At 46.0% G+C, this 18567-nt stretch overlaps 2 protein-coding genes across 2 annotated transcripts in view; both read left to right on the top strand.

Annotated features, from left to right (window-relative positions):
* LOC124553642 (histone-lysine N-methyltransferase EHMT1-like) overlaps positions 1 to 8954 on the top strand; it is a 63522-nt gene extending 54568 nt beyond the window's left edge. Inside the window, exon 4 of the mRNA XM_047127517.1 lies at positions 8403 to 8954. Within this exon, the coding sequence (XP_046983473.1) occupies positions 8403 to 8889 (487 nt within the window). The 3' untranslated portion in view covers positions 8890 to 8954. The remainder of the gene's footprint in view (positions 1 to 8402) is intronic.
* Positions 1 to 18567, top strand: part of LOC124553927 (ankyrin repeat domain-containing protein 65-like) — a 445704-nt gene that overhangs the window by 78234 nt on the left and 348903 nt on the right. The window lies entirely within an intron of this gene.

Raw genomic sequence — 18567 nt, forward strand, 5'->3', positions numbered from 1 at the left:
TCCGGGGAATTGTTTAGAATTGCGGGAACTTTTCACTGTTTTAGTTTTCAGTTAAATTTTCGTGATTTTGATTCGTAAGAACGAATATTCTAACACAGGATGTTACTGTACCATGCTCTGCAGAATAATACTGCAGCAACAAAACATCAACGACAGAAAAGAAATGAAAACAAAACTTCAGTTGTGAAGGAAATGCGCCACATAGAACAACAAAACACAGTACTCACATAAGCGTCTGCCAACAGCAAAGTATGTCAAATGCTTCATAACAACAAATTGCCTCCGACGAGCGTGACGTGACAACTGTTTGAATTGGATTCCTTTGAGGAGTTGAGGGCTGGCCCTTGCGCACGCGCAGTTGTCGCGTATGTGTAGTGCCTCCTCCCGCTTCTGGGTACAGAAGTGTGGCTGGGAGCCAGCATCTGATGTCGTCCCCCTTGGGAAATGTAGTGATCCGGGGCTGGTGCACAGAGCAGTCTGAGCTGTGGTGGGCAGGTGGGTCGCCTCCACGTGACCTGTGTATACGTTCAGCGATTTTATTGTTTCCCCTTCGTTCATTTGTTCATGAAAACAAAACGGATTTTTTGAGTGGGAGCTGTCAAATGAATTAAAATACATTCACATCAGTACGGAGGGCTAAAGTATGTTACTAGTTTCATATTTTATTTCAACCTTTCTGACAGTCAAGCATTAATCGCCTTGCAGAAGAATGAAGTAATTTTTGAAGGTTTGCCAAAGAGATTCGACTTTTATTAACCTTTTCTGCTGAGGCAGTCTAATTTATTTGAAACGAAGTGTTTTAATTTCACACTATTGGCTAGTTTCAACTGTTCGCTGCATTTCAAGTGCACTTATGGCATTATGCCATAGTAAAAAACCAAACATGATGTAATACAGTACTGGTGCGCCAAGAAAATTTACATCCGAATCTGGACATACGAATGTGCACTGTAAGCCGAATTATGCATTTTAGTGTGGTGCACGAAATCTCTATGCTCTTGGAGTATTCTCTGATGTCTTGTTTCTTTCATGACATAATCTTTCAGTGTTTTACACGTACGAACGTAAGGGCTTCCAGCGTCATCGTAGCTGCAGAAGCCTGTGACTCATTTCATCTGGCGCTCTCTGGCAACTGCTGAAACGAACAAATTTCTCACAGGTCGTGGGAAAATATTGCAAATGGTGGTTTGAAAAGTGTTACATTCAATGCAAATTTCCTTTCACGCAAGATGAACTATGTTCGAGAATGTATGATGAATTTATTAAATCACAAAGCGTTTGACTCTCATTTAAAAATCAACTCCTTGAGGAGGACCCTTTACAAGAATTTCGAACCCAGAAGATCAGACATTTAGGTCGTTATTAAAAATTTTTGTGGCACGTTTTTGTGATGTGTCTTAAAGTGTAACGCGCGCAAAGAAGATCAACATTATGTGTGCAGGCTTAGGTTCTGTCGCAGTTTATTGATCTTAGAGTCCAATATTATATGTGAATGCTATGATATTAATTAAAACCATCAACTTTTCTTATTTGTGTGTTGTCCCTACTTAAGAGTGACTTTGCTATTGGCTGACTACATCACGTGTCGTTGGCTGACTACATCACTTGTCGTGTGCTGTTATCACCTGGCGAGATCACGTGACATGAGCTGTGACTGGCTTACAAAATCTGATCACAATCTCGATTTCAATGCTTCGGAAGATAACATGCGGTGTTTGGTGGAATCCGAATTTATACCTTCGTAATACGAACATAGGCCCGTGGTCTAGGGGTAGCGTCTTTGATTCATAATCAGGACGTCTTCGGTCCCGGTTTCGATCCCCACCACTGCCTAAATTTAGATAAGTAATCAGCATTGGTGGCCGAAGACTTCCGGCATAAGAAGTCAGCCTCATTCTGCCAACGGCCTTGTCAAAGAGGACGGAGGAGCGGATAGAGGTTCAGGGCACTCTCTTGTCCTAGGGGTGGGAAATTGCCCCTAAAGGCGGAAGAATCAGCAATGATCAACGACATGAGGATGCAGAAGGCAATGGAAACCACTACATTAGAGACACGTAACTTGTATCCACAGGACATGTGGCCTGTAATTGAAGAAGTGTCATGATGATCTTTCCATTGGCAAAAGATTCCGCAATAGTCCCCCATTCGGATCTCCGGGAGGGGACTGCCAAGGGGGAGGTTACCATGAGAAAAAGATTGAATAATCTACGGAAGGATAACGTTCTACGAGTCGGGACGTGGAATGTCAGAAGCTTGAGCGTGGTAGGGAAACTAGAAAATCTGAAAAGAGAAATGCAAAGGCTCAACCTAGATATAGTAGGGGTCAGTGAAGTGAAGTGAAGTGGAAGGAAGACAAGGATTTCTGGTCAGATGAGTATCGGGTAATATCAACAGCAGCAGAAAATGGTATAACAGGTGTAGGATTCGTTATGAATAGGAAGGTAGGGCAGAGGGTGTGTTACTGTGAACAGTTCAGTGATCGGGTTGTTCTAATCAGAATCGACAGCAGACCAACACCGACAACGATAGTTCATGTATACATGCCGACGTCGCAGGCTGAAGATGAACAGATAGAGAAAGTGTATGAGGATATTGAAAGGGTAATGCATTATGTAAAGGGGGACGAAAATCTAATAGTCATGGGCGACTGGAATGCAGTTGTAGGGGAAGGAGTAGAAGAAAAGGTTACAGGAGAATATGGGCTTGGGACAAGGAATGAAAGAGGAGAAAGACTAATTGAGTTCTGTAACAAGTTTCAGATAGTAATAGCGTATACCCTGTTCAAGAATCACAAGAGGAGGAGGTATACTTGGAAAAGGCCAGGAGATACGGGAAGATTTCAATTAGATTACATCATGGTCAGACAGAGATTCCGAAATCAGATACTGGATTGTAAGGCGTACCCAGGAGCAGATATAGACTCGGATCACAATATAGTAGTGATGAAGAGTACGCTGAAGTTCAAGATATTAGCCAGGAAGAATCAATACGCAAAGAAGTGGGATACGGAAGTACTAAGGAATGACGAGATACGTTTGAAGTTCTCCAACGCTATAGATACAGCAATAAGGAATAGCGCAGTAGGCAGTACAGTAGAAGAGGAATGGACATCTCTAAAAAGTGCCATCATGGAAGTTGGGAGGGAAAACATAGGCACAAAGAAGGTAGCTGCGAAAAAAACCATGGGTAACAGAAGAAATACTTCAGTTGATTGATGAAAGGAGGAGGTACAAACATGTATTTCTGTATTCCTGATTTTCCCAGAACATGTCGCTGAGGAATGAAATAAATTGGAAGTGCAGAGAAGCTAAGATGAAATGGCTGCAGGAAAAATGTGAAGACATTGAAAAAGATATGATTGTCGGAAGGACAGACTCAGCATACAGGAAAGTCAAAACAACCTTTGGTGACATTAAAAGCAACGGTAGTAACATTAAGAGTGCAACGGGAGTTCCACTGTTAAATGCAGAGGAGAGAGCAGATAGGTGGAAAGAATACATTGAAAGTCTCTATGAAGGTGAAGATTTGTCTGATGTGATGGAAGAAGAAACAGGAGTCGATTTAGAAGAGATAGGGGATCCAGTATTAGAATCGGAATTTAAAAGAGCTTTGCAGGACTTACGGTCAAATAAGGCAGAAGGGATAGATAACATTCCATTAGAATTTCTAAAATCATTGGAGGAAGTGGCAACAAAACGACTATTCACGTTGGTGTGTAGAATATATGAGTCTGGCAATATACCATCTGACTTTCCGAAAAGCATCATCCACACAATTCCGAAGACGGCAAGAGCTGACAAGTGTGAGAATTATCACACAATCAGCTTAACAGATAATGCATCAAAGCTGCTTACAAGAATAATATCCAGAAGAATGGAAAATTGAGAATGCGCTAGGTGACGATCAGTTTGGCTTTAGGAAAAGTAAAGGGACGAGAGAGGCAATTCTATAATGGAAGCAAGGCTAAAGAAAAATCAAGACACTTTCATACGATTTGTCGACCTGGAAAAAGTGTTCGACAATATAAAATGGTGCAAGCTGTTCGAGATTCTGAAAAAAGTAGGGGTAAGCTATAGGGAGAGACGGGTCATATACAATATGTACAACAACCAAGAGGGAATAATAAGAGTGGACGATCAAGAACGAAGTGCTCGTATTAAGAAGGGTGTAAGACAAGGCTGTAGCCTTTCGCCCCTACTCTTCAATCTGTACATCGAGGAAGCAATGATGGAAATGAAAGAAAGGTTCAGGAGTGGAATTAAAATACAAGGGGAAAGGATATCAATGATACGATTCGCTGATGACATTGCTATCCTGAGTGAAAGTGAAGAAGAATTAAATGATCTGCTGAACGGAATGAACAGTCTAATGAGTACACAGAATGGTTTGAGAGTAAATCGGAGAAAGACGAAGGTAATAAGAAGTAGTAGAAATGAGAACAGCGAGAACCTTAACATCAGGATTGATGGTCACGAAGTCAATGAAGTTAAGGAATTCTGCTACCTAGGCAGTAAAATAACCAATGACGGACAAAGCAAGGAGGACATGAAAAGCAGACTCGCTATGGCAAAAAAGGCATTTCTGGCCAAGAGAAGTCTACTAATATCAAATACCAGCCCTAGTTTGAGGAAGAAATTTCTGAGGATGTACGTCTGGAGTACATCATTGTATGGTAGTGAAACATGGACTGTGGGAATACCGGAACAGAAGAGAATCGAAGCATTTGAGATGTGGTGCTATAGACGAATGTTGAAAATTAGGTGGACTGATAAGGTAAGGAATGAGGAGGTTCTACGCAGAATCGGAGAGGAAAGGAATATGTGGAAAACACTGATAAGGAGAAGGGACAGGATGATAGGACATCTGCTAAGACATGAGGGAATGACTTTCATGGTACTAGAGGGAGCTGTAGAGGGCAAAAACAGTAGAGGAAGACAGAGATTGGAATACGTCAAGCAAATAATTGAGGACGTAGGTTGCAAGTGCTACTCTGAGATGAAGAGGTTACCACAGGAAAGGAATTCGTGGCGGGCCGCATCAAACCAGTCAGAATAAAAAAAATAAATAAAAATAATACGAACATATGCAGCGTACATCTTGCTGCACATCAAAGATCTTTCAGAACTTCCCCCCCCCCCCCCTTCTGAGTTTCGTTTCCTAATGTACCGGGAAATTCTACGTCGGTAGGTAAAACCATAAACAATCAAAGGATTGATGAGTTTTACAGTGGCAAGGAAGAGTATAGTGTCACTTAACACGGAAAAAGTGTATTTTGACCTGAGAGAAAGTGTATTTTGAACCAGGGAAACCAGGAAAAATTCGAGAATATTTTTTTCCTTGTCCACGTGTACATGCTGTACAGCTTGTTGATGTGCAGAGCACGTAATAATAAATCGATACTTCTAAAGCTCTAAAACCAGCAGTATGTTTACAACGTGCAGCCGATATTTTTATAGGCAGGAGTGTCCCGTTATTTTGCCCGCCGATACACTCCCTTTTCAAGATATCTATAGTCGATATGGACATTTTAATAAATATCAATGTATTGTATACTCCATATTTTTAAAAATATCAACAGTCCTGGTCTAGCGCCGACTACTGTTTCGCAGTCGAAGTTGGTTAATTCCCGTCATGCGGCCATTAAAATGCTGGCAACCCTTCCAGACGAGTACAGTTGACAGCCCCGCCAACGCATGGCGCTTCCTGCACCTTGCGTGCGCCACACCGCAGCCACCTGTGTGTGTGGACATGGCTATCGCACGACTTTCGTCAGCTCAGTGTAATAAGCTAGTACTCGACCTGATCTCTGCTTGAAGGCACGCGGTTGCTTCTTAATGCTGAAACATCTGGTCTTAGGTCGAAATTAAAAATACTCGCAATTGTACGTACACGGAATACACTTTAAATACATTAAACATTTTATTCAAAATAACTGATGACTCGTTATCCGCGAGCAAAATAATTTTCTTAAGCATGTGTAGTTTTACACTTAAGTATGCTCAAATTGTGTAGCATCGACTGCAGGGCATATTTGCAGTTGCTGTTTGAGAGATGGATGAACAGAAGGAAGTGCGTTGGATGATGAGCCATTGCATGGTATGGCAGTTTGCTGGAGCATATCATCTGACATAGTTGGGGTTCACGACAGACCATGTCTCTCAGTGCTGCTCGTAGAAACGAAATCGAGAGTAGTGGAATCAGGGTAGCTGTCTGGTCGTCATGCTGCAGCATTCCGTCCTGTCCAGTTGTCGGCAAACTTTTCATTCAGGCGTTTCTCTACAGCAGGGGAAGCATCTGGGCAGCAGTCTGTTATCCAGTGGTACTTGTTCTGGAGGAACAGGCAGTGAGAGGCACCAACTTGAAGCACCAACTTGAACCTGGAAAGTATGACATGACATGATAAGAAGTTCAAGAGACCCTACTTATATAGGGTAATGAGAATGTGATGACACCATGTGGTGTCATAAATCCTTTGCAAGTCAAAGATGAAAACAGTGATAAGGTGTTATCAGTAGGCAAAAGCCATCCGGATAGCACACTCTGTAGAGACCAAATTGTCAGTCGTTGAACAGTCTTGGCAGAAATTACCCTGGGATGCAGCCAAAAGGTCCCAAGATTCATGGTATCAACAGAACTGTGGGCTCACCAATATTCAAGCAACTTGTAGAGAACATTAGGCTACATAGTTAACTGAGCGATACCTTTCTCAGGTGGTGTTAGCACACTGCCAGTACCTGGACTATCACTCTTTCTTGACACTGAGATGGGAACTTGCCCTCACTCCTGATGTGGTTGAAAATGGCTAGAACGTGACACTGGCAATCAGGTTAAGGAAGCACATCACCTGCTGCCAGAGTTGCAAGGATACAGTATCAATACATATCGATTCTAAATCAGGTTTGTTTGTGTGTGTGTGGAGGGGAGGGGGGATCTGGAGCCACAGAGGCCACCGGGAACTCCACCTTTATATCAGAGGTGGAGTGTGCTGAGTCCAGTGGCATGGCAGCCCCTGGTATCTCCTCCTTGGGAACTACAACTTGTCGATTTTCTTAGCCAATTTCAATTTCTGCTAGGGCTTTTCTGTCTTAGTTTCAGGGACAGAGGAGAAACAAAGTCCTATGACCAGCAGCATGCAGCTCCTTTAACCACAAGCTCATATCCACATGCAGATCAACAGGAAGCTGGGAGTGCCCCAAGGGATGGAGGAGTGTGACATGTCTCCGGCTGGGGACTGGGGACTGACATCCCCAACAGGTGGGAAGTTGCAGCTCCCAAAGTGGGTGCGGGGGAAGCAGTAGGAGAAGAGGCCCCAACCACCAGGGAGTGGGTGTAAGCACCCCAAGGGCCCAATGCAGAAGGCACAAAGGGTGATTGAGGGTACTGCTGGTACAGAAGATGTCACTGTAACCGTAGCCATGACAGACATATAGTCCTTGGCATTTGTGAGGAATTTGCAGCAAAGGCACAAGTAGTGTTATCCCGGTGTATTCAGGGCGCTACCATGGTGCAGATACTTGACGACCCCCTCTACCCGCAATGGGATGGCTACCTTGTTGGGCTTTGGGTGTGTTACCATTTCCAGAAAGAAAGGGTGCAGAGATGGACCTACACAAATGGGAACATGACCACATTGGGCAAGTGTCCTTGCATGATATGCACTTCTGTAAAATCTGGAAGAGGAGTGGTTAGTCAAACGCAACACTGGTAGCACATAGTTTTGGATGAAAATGAGTTCAGTACCAGTAGAGGAAAAATTGATAATGTCCAAAATCAGAAACGTAATCCAAGCATGGTCAGTACCATGAAGACCATCCAATGATTGGTTGGTGTGCGAGGTGCTCAACTGCGTGGTCATTAATGCCCATACACCAGATTTTTTTTTTTTTTTTTTGGCACAGTCAAATTTTATTTGACACGGTCCAATCTGGCCACTGCAATGAATGCTGATGACATGATGTGGACAAGACGAACACCCAGTCTCCAAGCAGAGAAAATCCCCAACCCAGCCAGGACTCAAACCTGGGGCCCTGTGATCAAGAGGCAGCAACACTAGACCACGAGCTGCGGACAGATCATCCAATGAAAAGGCAGAAGGGACATGTAATAGTAGAAGAATGGGCTTGCAGCACGGAAAGGGAAGTAGTACTGCAATGGCTGAGACTCGTGTCAGCCAAGCATGTACTGACAGAAAGACTGAAGAGCCCGTGAGGGGTGGGAGGGGGGTGTAACCTTACCCTGAAGGAAGTTTAAAATGATGTATCTGAGAATTAAAATTCCGTCTGTGACGGTTTCTTTCATTTGGTGTGTGTGTGTGTGTGTGTGTGTGTGTGTGTGTGTGTGTGTGCGTGTGCGTGTGTGTGTGTGTGTGTAGTAGAGTGTGAGTGTGTCGATGTTCTGTGCAGGACCCTCTCTGAAGAGGAGAAAGGGAGGAGGCTGATTGAGGCGGCCAAGCAGGGGGCGGCGGACCAACTGCACGAGTTACTGGTGGCAGGGGCGGACGTGAGGGTGAGGGAGGACAGCTGGACCGCCCTGCACTTCGCAGCCCAAGAGGGGCACGTGGCGGCGGCCAGCTGCCTCATCAGTGCCGGCGCGGAGGTCGACGCCACGGCTGGCCGTAATGTTTGGACGCCCCTGCACTTGGCTGCATTGTATGGCCGCGCTGGTGTGGTGCAGCTGCTGCTCGGCGCCTCTGCTGACCCCAATGCCAGGGATGGTCGGGGGCAGACGCCGCTGCACAGGGCGGCAGTGGGGGGCCACGCAGGTGCAGCGGATGAGCTCCTGCGGGCGGGATCCGACAGGGGGGCCACGGATGTGTATGGCAGGACCCCCCTGGACCTCGCCAGGGACTACAGAAAGCACGTGCTGGTGGATATGCTGAGTCAACGTTGACATAAGGAAACACAATTGATTACATCATATGTGTTGGTCTTTCAAATATAGAATACAAAAATCAATCCTTTGTTCATTTATTTGTACATATCATCTTGTGCTGCGTATGACTACTCTGGTAACACTGTGACAACTGCAACAAGATGAGATACCTGTAAACTAACATGAGGAGCCCTTCTTTTGAGGATTAAGTCTGTAAAATACTTATTGAACAGTTTTTGCAAAAACTTAGGATCAACTGAAAAACAGTCCATTATTAACGAAGACCACTTGTCTCTTTCAACTTTGTGTTTCTCATGGTGTACAACATATTTAAGCACCTTAGAAGAACACAGATGACTTCTATCACGACCGTGTGCATTTGAAAATGTGAGCACTCAATCTCTTTGAAGATACTAATGGCGCAATATTGTTGTTTTTGTCTACCACATCATGCAGCTGCATTAATGTTCGTTGTTCGAACCTGTCCCCTACATCAACTCATAACTGGAAACTATATGCTGGCAGCATGCGTAGTGGTATGTTACACCAGCATAAGCTGCACCATACTCAAATTACTGGCTCACAAGTTTTTCAGTTAGAATCTATCTTCAGTTGTGATCTCACGGCTAGTATACTTGCCTATCAGCAGTAGGCAAATACTTGCTCTCTTTAATTACAACCTCACATCGGTAGCAAGAGTTACACCACATAATTGACAACACTGCACACGGAATGTGTCACACACCAGACGGATTTATAGAGGTGACGCTATCACGAAAAGTAAAATAAATAAAATTCTCTACTTTGGCCCATGAATCGAGTAATTACTTCCAACTACTAGTGTGAGTCTAATGAGCAACTTCAAATGTAGATGTGGTGCTCGATGTAAATTACACACTTTGCCTTTATTTTCATCGAGTGTTAAGCTGGAATAATTGGCATCAGGCATTGCGCACTGAAGCAGACGACCCCCTCAGCAGGCGGCGAGCCTTCCGCACTCCGGACGACGTCCCACCCCCAGTGGAGGTGCTCGCATCGCCCGTCTGCTGCCACAGCCCATCGACGCCAATCGTCACCACTCTGCCCTCACTGATGTGTCCGCTGCTCACCCCATGTTGACTGCTGCGGTCACTCCAGGCAGTGTTGCTCGTCTGTCAGCACTGACAACTACACGCAGATGGCGTTGTCCCCTGTCGTCCAGTGCAGGCCATTGGCCACTGCCTGGAATTCTGTGTTCGTCTCCACACTGCGGATCTCAGAACACGGAATTCCCTAACGTCGCATGCGTGTAGGTATGACTAGCATTCTATGTTGAAATTCGGAATTGTCGTCGTGTGGCCACAATCACGTTGGACATGAATCGCCTGAGTACAAGGGACAGCTTTGCCAAGCCGCTGCCCCTTCACACCGTGTTATGTCATATTGTCGCCATTTGTATATGTGCGTATTGTTATTTCGTAACTTCGTCACTTGAGTGTGTAAAACTAAATGCACTAAGACAAAAAAGTTTTCAAAGGCTTTTCCTCTGACAGCAGTGCTAAACTGAAGCGATTCGCTGGTGGTTACAGAGAGGGAAGAGATACGTGTCCAGTGTGCACAGAAGAGGTTCTTATATAGTGTCAAGCAATGTAAAAGACTCATAAAATGTTAATGTCTGAAATGAAATGGCCGAATTAAGCATGGGAGGTTTTCCGGATTTTACATTGCAATGTGACGCTGTATGTAAGGGAACAGTGCAGAATACAGCAGAGCTGGCGACCGAGAAGGCGTTCCCTACGCATGCGCCGGCAGCAGATTCACCATGCGGCATGATGGTGAGTGGCTGGGGTGAGGGCTCGTGAGCCAGCCATGGGGCCGCCAGAGAGACTCGCGCCCGCCAGCCTCCAGTATTTGGATGCGAGACAGACCTGGAACCTGCCTTCAGTAAGCATCAGTCAGCAGAGTCCACCTGTGGCACAGTAAGTGGTCATTTGTATAACCACTACACGACGAAATACACAACTTACACCCAAATATTCACACCACATTACAAACAGAAACAGACTACACACTACATTTTCTCGATCTCGCCATATGAAAAAGGAACAACACCCATAGCTTCACAATATTCGGGAAACTGACAACCACAAAATTGCCGTTCACAATGTGTCAAATCACCCGGTGGCCCACAAGCTTCAGATTCGTGCTCCACACACTGAACATAATATCTGTAAGGAAACAGCATCACACACAGGAGCTAGACACAATAACACATATAGGACAGGAAAATAGTGGTAAGTCCTATATGATGGAGAAATTAAACCAACAAATTAGTAGACAGGAAAGGAAAAAAAACACGCACGTGCGCACACACACACACACACAGGGGGGGCGGGGGAGAGAGAGAGAGAGAGAGAGAGAGAGAGAGAGAGAGAGAGAGAGAGAGAGAGAAAACAAAATTCAAATTCATCTCCAAATACTCTACAACAAATGAACGCCAACAGCTTTAGGAAACACAACACAGCGCTCACCGCGTTTTCCGAAGTGAAAAGCCATTTGTAAGAAAGAAGTTACACAAACTACATCTGATGTGGGGTTACCAACACAAGTACAAGGATAGCATAGCTATAGGGACAAGAAAGGAGACATGAAGAGCGCTAAAAAGAGAAATGACACTCCTTCATTTACTGCAATATTACACACGCACATCATGATATATGAGACATTATAATTGCTATACTCAAATCTATTATGACAAACAATATGTATCACGAATGGCACACACAATGGAGTTTAAGAAATTACAATGGCACATCAACTCCGCTATCACAAACTGTGCATAATGAAGACCACACAATTTTACCAATGTAAGAAATTAAAATAATACTAACACTAAATTAACTAAAGTGCCTCGAAGGAAATGTTTGAGAAGAACACGATGGGGCCGCAAGAGAGGAGCCCCCCCCCCAGAGGGTTCACAAATCTTTTGTGGATACATGCATAGCGAGCACAGTTTCCCGAGCTAATGTGGCCCTCCTTCCTTTCCAGGATGCGTACCTTCCTTTTCCGCATCCTTCCATCCTTCCCCATCCCCCATCTTCGCCCCCCCCCTCACCTCCGCCTCTTTCCTTCCCTTTTCCCCCTCTGGGAGTATGTTTAGTGCCTATGTCCAGAGACGGACACTCGAAACTGTACAACAGTCTCTCTTCTTCACTTTCTCTGCTGGCAAGTCTTTGTCCTTCCTTTGTCCTTCTTTTTTCCTTACCTCTTCTCTTTACCCTTTTCTCCACTGCCTCATTTGAGACCTCTCTTCTTTCCTTTCCCTTTCTTTATTTCTGCCTTACTCTTTTTTTCCTCCCTGTGCGTGTCTGAATGTCGACCCATGCATTCCCATGTGTAGCCGGTGATGGGGTAACGCGTAATTCCCCGCCCTGGGTAGACAGGTAGGACACGTGTGTACCCCCTGGTAACGGCCAGGCCCAGGGAGGGGTGATTACCCGAGCTGATACCTTCCGAAAGTGCCGATTGGTCCCTCTGTCCGTTTCTCGGGAGGTGTGAACTGAGGTGTGAACAATCACCTAAGGTGGGAGTGCCCTCAGAGAGGGCCCCCACAAGGGAGGACCACGCCATCGGAGACACCGGTAATCATGGGGGATACTTCCGCAATGGTTTCCTCATCATCTACTATGCACACAAGCGTAAGTTTAATGAGTCTCAGCCATGGACAGTTCTTCCATTGTTGCCACAGTTTCTCGTTTCTCGGTCTGACAAAGGCCAAGACTTCTCCACGGTCAACCCTCTCATTATTCAGAAAGGTGTTGACGCAATTGCAGGTCCTATAGTCTTGTTCCCGATTACGAAATGGCACCTTGTTGTTAGAAACAGTGCCCTCCAGGCACAAAAATTGTTGCCTACTTCACTGCTACACACCTTCCCTGTCCGGGTGGAAGTGCACCGCACTTTAAATTCATCACATGGGGTCGTTTATACACGCTCCCTCGACGGATTGTCCAACGAGGAAATTCAAAACTACCTGTCTGACCAAGGCGTAACGACTGTTCATCTAGTCATGAAAAGGGTTGACACGAACATCGTTCCAACCTGTAATGTCTTTTTGACATTTGACAGAGTTCAACTCCCATCGAACATAAAAGCGGGCTATGAGATAATTTCTGTTCACCCTTACATCCCAAACCCTACAGGGTGTCAGCGGTTCAATAAAAGTGGGCTATGAGATAATTTCTGTTCGCACTTATATCCCAAACCCTACGCGGTGTCAGCAGTTCAATCATACCTGCCAGTCCTGTTCCAATCCGGCCAAATGCGTTGTGTGGCAAGGATGGCCACGAGGGTGCTTGTCCACCTCCATCCCCTCGTTGCATCAACTGTATGGGTGACCACGCTGCTTCCTCTAGAGAGTGCCCCATTTTTAAAGCCGAACGGCTCATTCAGGGAATCAGAGTGAAAGAAAAGGTGTCGACCAGTCGAAAGCCCACTGTGCCTCAGACAGGTAAATACAGCACTGTCCTAGCCTCTCATCGGCCAACAAAGGAGGCCGCCACACAGACTTGTGGTCTCACCTTTAGTGCCACGATTGTCAGATCGGCCAGCGCAAAGATCACCCATTCAACCTACCCACTCTCGCCTGCTCACTCTATGGCTTACCCGTCATCGGGTTCTGTTAAATCTCGAGCCCCAAAGTCAGAGACCTGGACTTCTAAAAAAGAGCCTAGTCGTGAAGATTTTTTACGTACCCCAACTTCACAATCATCGGTTCCTCCTCCATCTCAACGTCCTGTTTCCAAGAAGGCTAATAAGAAACCCAGTTTGTCTCCTTCTCCGCCATGGCGTGTCCCATCTACAGCATCACCTGGCAGTAACCACCCTCGGCCGTCATCTTCTGTGTCGCTGAGGCGCACTGCTGGCGGCCGATCAACCGGTCGATCGCTGGTGGCAGGAGCTTCTCCCGAACAACCTATGGATCAGGATCTTCTGTCGTTCCACGCTGTCGGTCGCAAGCTCTGAGCAGTCGTTAAGGGCAACCTTGGTCACATTCTTTCATTTTCTATCCACCCTATGTCCATTATCCATTGGAATATCCGCGGCATTCGAGCCAATTGGGATGAATTGTCGATCCTCTTACGATCCTACTCGCCAGTCATCTTTTGTCTTCAGGAAACAAAGCTGCATCCCCATGATCGCTTTGTTTTCCCCCATTTTCAGTCAGTCCGATTTGATCTCCCATCTGTTGAAGGCACTCCAGTACATGGCGGACACATGATTCTTCTCCATGATACTCTCCATTATCACCCAATCCCCCTAAACACTTCCTTCCAAGCTGTCGCTGTCTGTCTTTCCCTTTCTGGATACACCTTCTCTCTTTGTACTGTATACATTCCATCGATCACACCAATGGCACGAGCTGATCTCCTTCATCTTCTTGGTCAGCTTCGGCCCCCCTAGTTGTTGGTTGGGGGATCTCTGCATCCTTGTCCGCGCGGCTCACTATTGATAGACGTCTTCCACCAAGCGGATGTTGTTTGCCTCAACACTGGGGACCCTACATTTTTGTCTGCCTCCACGACAAATTTCTCTCATTTGGAACTTTCGGTTGGTACTGTTCCGCTAGATCGGCGCTTCGAATGGTTCACTCTTGCTGATACACACTCGAGTGACCACTTTCCATGTGTCCTTCGATTGCAGTCACAACTGCCATATATGCGCCCGAGACGCTGGAAGTTTGCACAAGCCGATTGGACATTTTTTTCGTCTCTAGCGACATTCGATGACCGTTATTTTCCTAGCGTCGACAGTGAGGTCACTCATATTACAGAAGTTATTCTTACAGCTGCGGAACGTTCAATACCACGCAACCTCCGAATTGCCCCGGCGCCCCTCAGTTCCTTGGTGGAACGAGGCATGCCGTGACGCTATACGTGAGTGGCGACATGCTCTTCGCGTTTTCAGACACCATTCTACTTTGGCCAACTGTATCCACTATAAGCAGTTCCGTGCGCAATGGCGTCGCATTATCCGCGATAGCAAGAAGGCAAGCTGGGACTTCTTTACTAGCTCATTTAACACCTTCACTCCCTCCTCGGAAGTTTGGAGTCAGATTCGATGGTTATCAGGCGCGCCTAGTTTCTTCCCGGTCTCTGGGCTCACTGTCGCACATGATACATTAGTGGACTCCGTCGCAATTTCTAACTCATTGGGTCAACACTTTGCTGAGATTTCGAGCTCTTCCTATTACCCGCCAGCGTTTCTCCCGAAGAAACGTGCAGCGGAAGTGCAACCTCTTGCTTTCTCCTCAAAATCGCGAAAACTATAATACTGTTTGCTCCATGTAGGAACTCCAACATGTACACTCTTCTTCTCGCTCTTCTGCCCCAGGACCGGATGGTATCCACATCTAAATATTGCTGCATTTATCATACCATAGTCTGTGTTACCTCCTTTGCCTTTATAATCGAATTTGGACCGACAGTACTTTTCCCAGACGATGGCGGGAAGCTGTCGTCGTTCCTGTTCCGAAACCTGGAAAGGACAAACATCTCCCCTCTAGCTATCGCCCCATTTCTCTCACGAGTAGTGTATGTAAGGTTTTGGAGCGTATGGTGAATTGCCGTTTAGCCTGGTGGCTGGAGTCCCACAGTCTTTTAACACCTGCCCAATGCAGTTTCCGAAAGCATCGTTCTGCAGTTGACCATCTCGTTGCTCTCTCCACTTATATCATGAACAATTTTCTCCAGAAACGCCAAACAGTAGCAGTATTTTTTGATCTGGAGAGAGCATACAATAGGCCGGCCAGAGTGGCCGTGCATTTCTAGGCGCTACAGTCTGGAGCCGAGCGACTGCTATGGTCGCAGGTTCGAATCCTGCCTTGGGCATGGATGTGTGTGATGTCCTTAGGTCAGTTAGATTTAATTAGTTCTGAGTTCTAGGCGACTGATGACCTCAGAAGTTAAGTCGCATAGTGCTCAGAGCCATTTTAGAGCATACAATACCTGTTGGAGGACGTGCATCCTCTGCACACTGTTCTCTTTAGGCTTTCGAGGTCGGCTGCCCATTTTTCTTCTTGAATTTATGGCAGAGCGCACATTTAAAGTGCGGGTGAACACTACCCTCTCCCGTACTTTCTCCGAAGAAAATGGGGTACCCCAGGGCTCCTTGCTAAGTGTTGTACTGTTTGCCATCGCCATTAATCCAATTATGGAGTGTCTCCTTCCTGATGTCTCGGGCTCCCTCTTTGTGGACGATTTTGCGATCTACTACAGCTCTCAATGGACCAGCCTTCTTGAACGATGTCTTCAAGGATGTCTTGATTGCCTCCACTCTTGGAGCATCCAAACCGGCTTCCGCTTTTCTCCCACTAAGACCGTTTGTGTTAATTTTTGGCGTCGTACGGAGTTTCTTCTGCCTTCCTTACATCTAGGACCTGTCAACCTTCCTTTCGGAAAGTCACTAAATTTTTGGGTCTTATGTTTGACAGAAAACTGTGCTGCTCCTCCCACGTTTCCTATCTTTCGGCTCTCTGTCTGCGATCCCTCAACACCCTCCGTGTCCTGAATGGTACCTCCTGGGGAGCGGACTGAGTCGTCCTCCTCCGCCTCTGTTGCGCCTTAGTGCGCTCGGAATTTGGCTATGGAAGCATAGTTTACTCTTCTGCTTGGCCATCTTTTCTTCGGTGTCTCGACTCTATCCACCATCGTGGATTACGTTTAGTGTCTGGAGCTTTTTACATCAGCCCTGTGGAAAGCCTTTATGCTGAGACTGCTGAACCTCCGCTGTCCAATCGGCGAGCTGTCCTTCTGAGTCGTTATGCTAGCCATCTGTTTTCCGTGCCTGCTAATCCGGCCCATGACATTTTTTTCGACGCCTCCTTCGATATAGGGTATGCAGGCCCCCCTTCCTACCTACTACCACCGGGAGTCCGCTTCCGTCAACTGCTCCATTCTCTTTCCTTCCACTTTCCTAAAACTTTCTTGACAACTTGGGGTACAGCACCGCCTTGGCTCTGGCCCCGGACCTGCCTGCTCCGCGACCTTTGTCAGTTTTCCATGATGGTACCCCTTCTCTTGTTTATCATAGGGCATTTGCTGCTCTATGTGCACAAATGAAGGATGACACATTTATTTACGCTGATGGCTCAAAAACATCGTTTGGTGTTGGGAGTGCCTATATTGTTGGCGACACCCCAAATCGGTTTCGGCTTCGCAACCAGTGTTCGGTTTATACTGTGGAGCTTTACGCTGTTCTCCAGGCTGTCCAATACATCCGTCGCCATCAGCGGGTACAGTATGTTATCTGCTCTCTACCCTGTCCACGCTCTGGTCCACCGCATTCAGGACTGCCTATGCTTGCTCCACCATCTCGGTGGTGTTCCTCTGGATCCCAGGACATGTTCATATCTGTGGAAATGAGGCGGCCAATATAGCAGCTAAGGCTGCAGTCTCTCTTCTTCAGCCAGCTATTCGCATGATTCACTTCGGGCGATCTACGGAGTGTTTTACGTCGTTGTGTTGCTCTTTTATGGCACACACATTGGTCGACACTTCCCAATAATAAATTGCGGGATGTGAAAGCTCTTCCCTGTGCTTGGACTTCTTCCTCCCGTACGCGTCGTCGGGAGGAGGTAATTTTAACTAGACTCCGGATAGGACACTGTCTTTTTTGGCCATCGACATCTTTTAAGCGGCGATCCTCCCCCACTCTGTCCCCACTGTCCTCAACTGTGGACGGTGGTACACCTTTTACTCGAGTGCCCCTATTTTACGCCATTACGCGCCCGTCTACAGCTGTCGCCTGATATCTCTTCCGTTTTAGCAGATGACACACTCAGCCGATCGCATTCTTGAGTTCATTAGCGCCAGTGAGATGTCAGTCATTTGAAGCTCTTTTTGGGGACAAAAGCTTTCCTTCTGTTTTTGGTTTCCCCACTTTCTTGAGTTTCGCTCACATTACTGCTGGTTTCCAGTTTCGTTTTTTTACTTTTTCCTAAGTCACAGACCGGGCACTAATGACTGTAGCAGTTTTGTGCCCTAAAACCATAACAAAAAAAGGGAGGAGCCAACACAATACTTAGGTGCACCAAAACACCAGACCGCGCCAGCAATGGACACGTAAGGCATGCAACTACTCTCTCCGTTGTGGTTCCGCGCATTCCACCCAAGTAATACCTACCTGAAACATTTTAATACTTGGAACAGTACACCAGTGATCAGCAAATTAAAAAAACAATAACATGACATAAAAATACAATAATTTAAGGAAATCACATCATACGACTATGAGCTTAAGGTCTTTCGGTAATTAACAGATTACGAAAGAGGTAAAGGGGCATGTGCCACTATTAAATCTTCCATAATTACACTACTAAATTTCTCAATACCCAAGTTGCACTTAACGCAACAAGAATTAAATCATTTGAGTGATAATGTTACTTTAAAATAATAATAAAATCATTTCATACAGCAGAGGACCAAGAATGGCCGGATCAGTGCTCGCCAGTGAAGCAGTTCACACAAATGGTATTCTACGGCTCCGAGCACACAGCCCCATAAAAAATGCAACACAACCACAGCAACCCGGCTTACTACTAGAACCACCAGGCAATAAACCAAAATCGTACTAAGCCAAACAAGGACCGACTTTTAAAATAACGAGACCTAGCTCGGGCCAGACAAAAGACCAAATGCCGGGAAATCCATAAGGAAC

Source organism: Schistocerca americana, chromosome 11 (genome assembly GCF_021461395.2).
Source record: "Schistocerca americana isolate TAMUIC-IGC-003095 chromosome 11, iqSchAmer2.1, whole genome shotgun sequence".
In the NCBI taxonomy this organism is placed as follows: domain Eukaryota; kingdom Metazoa; phylum Arthropoda; class Insecta; order Orthoptera; family Acrididae; genus Schistocerca; species Schistocerca americana.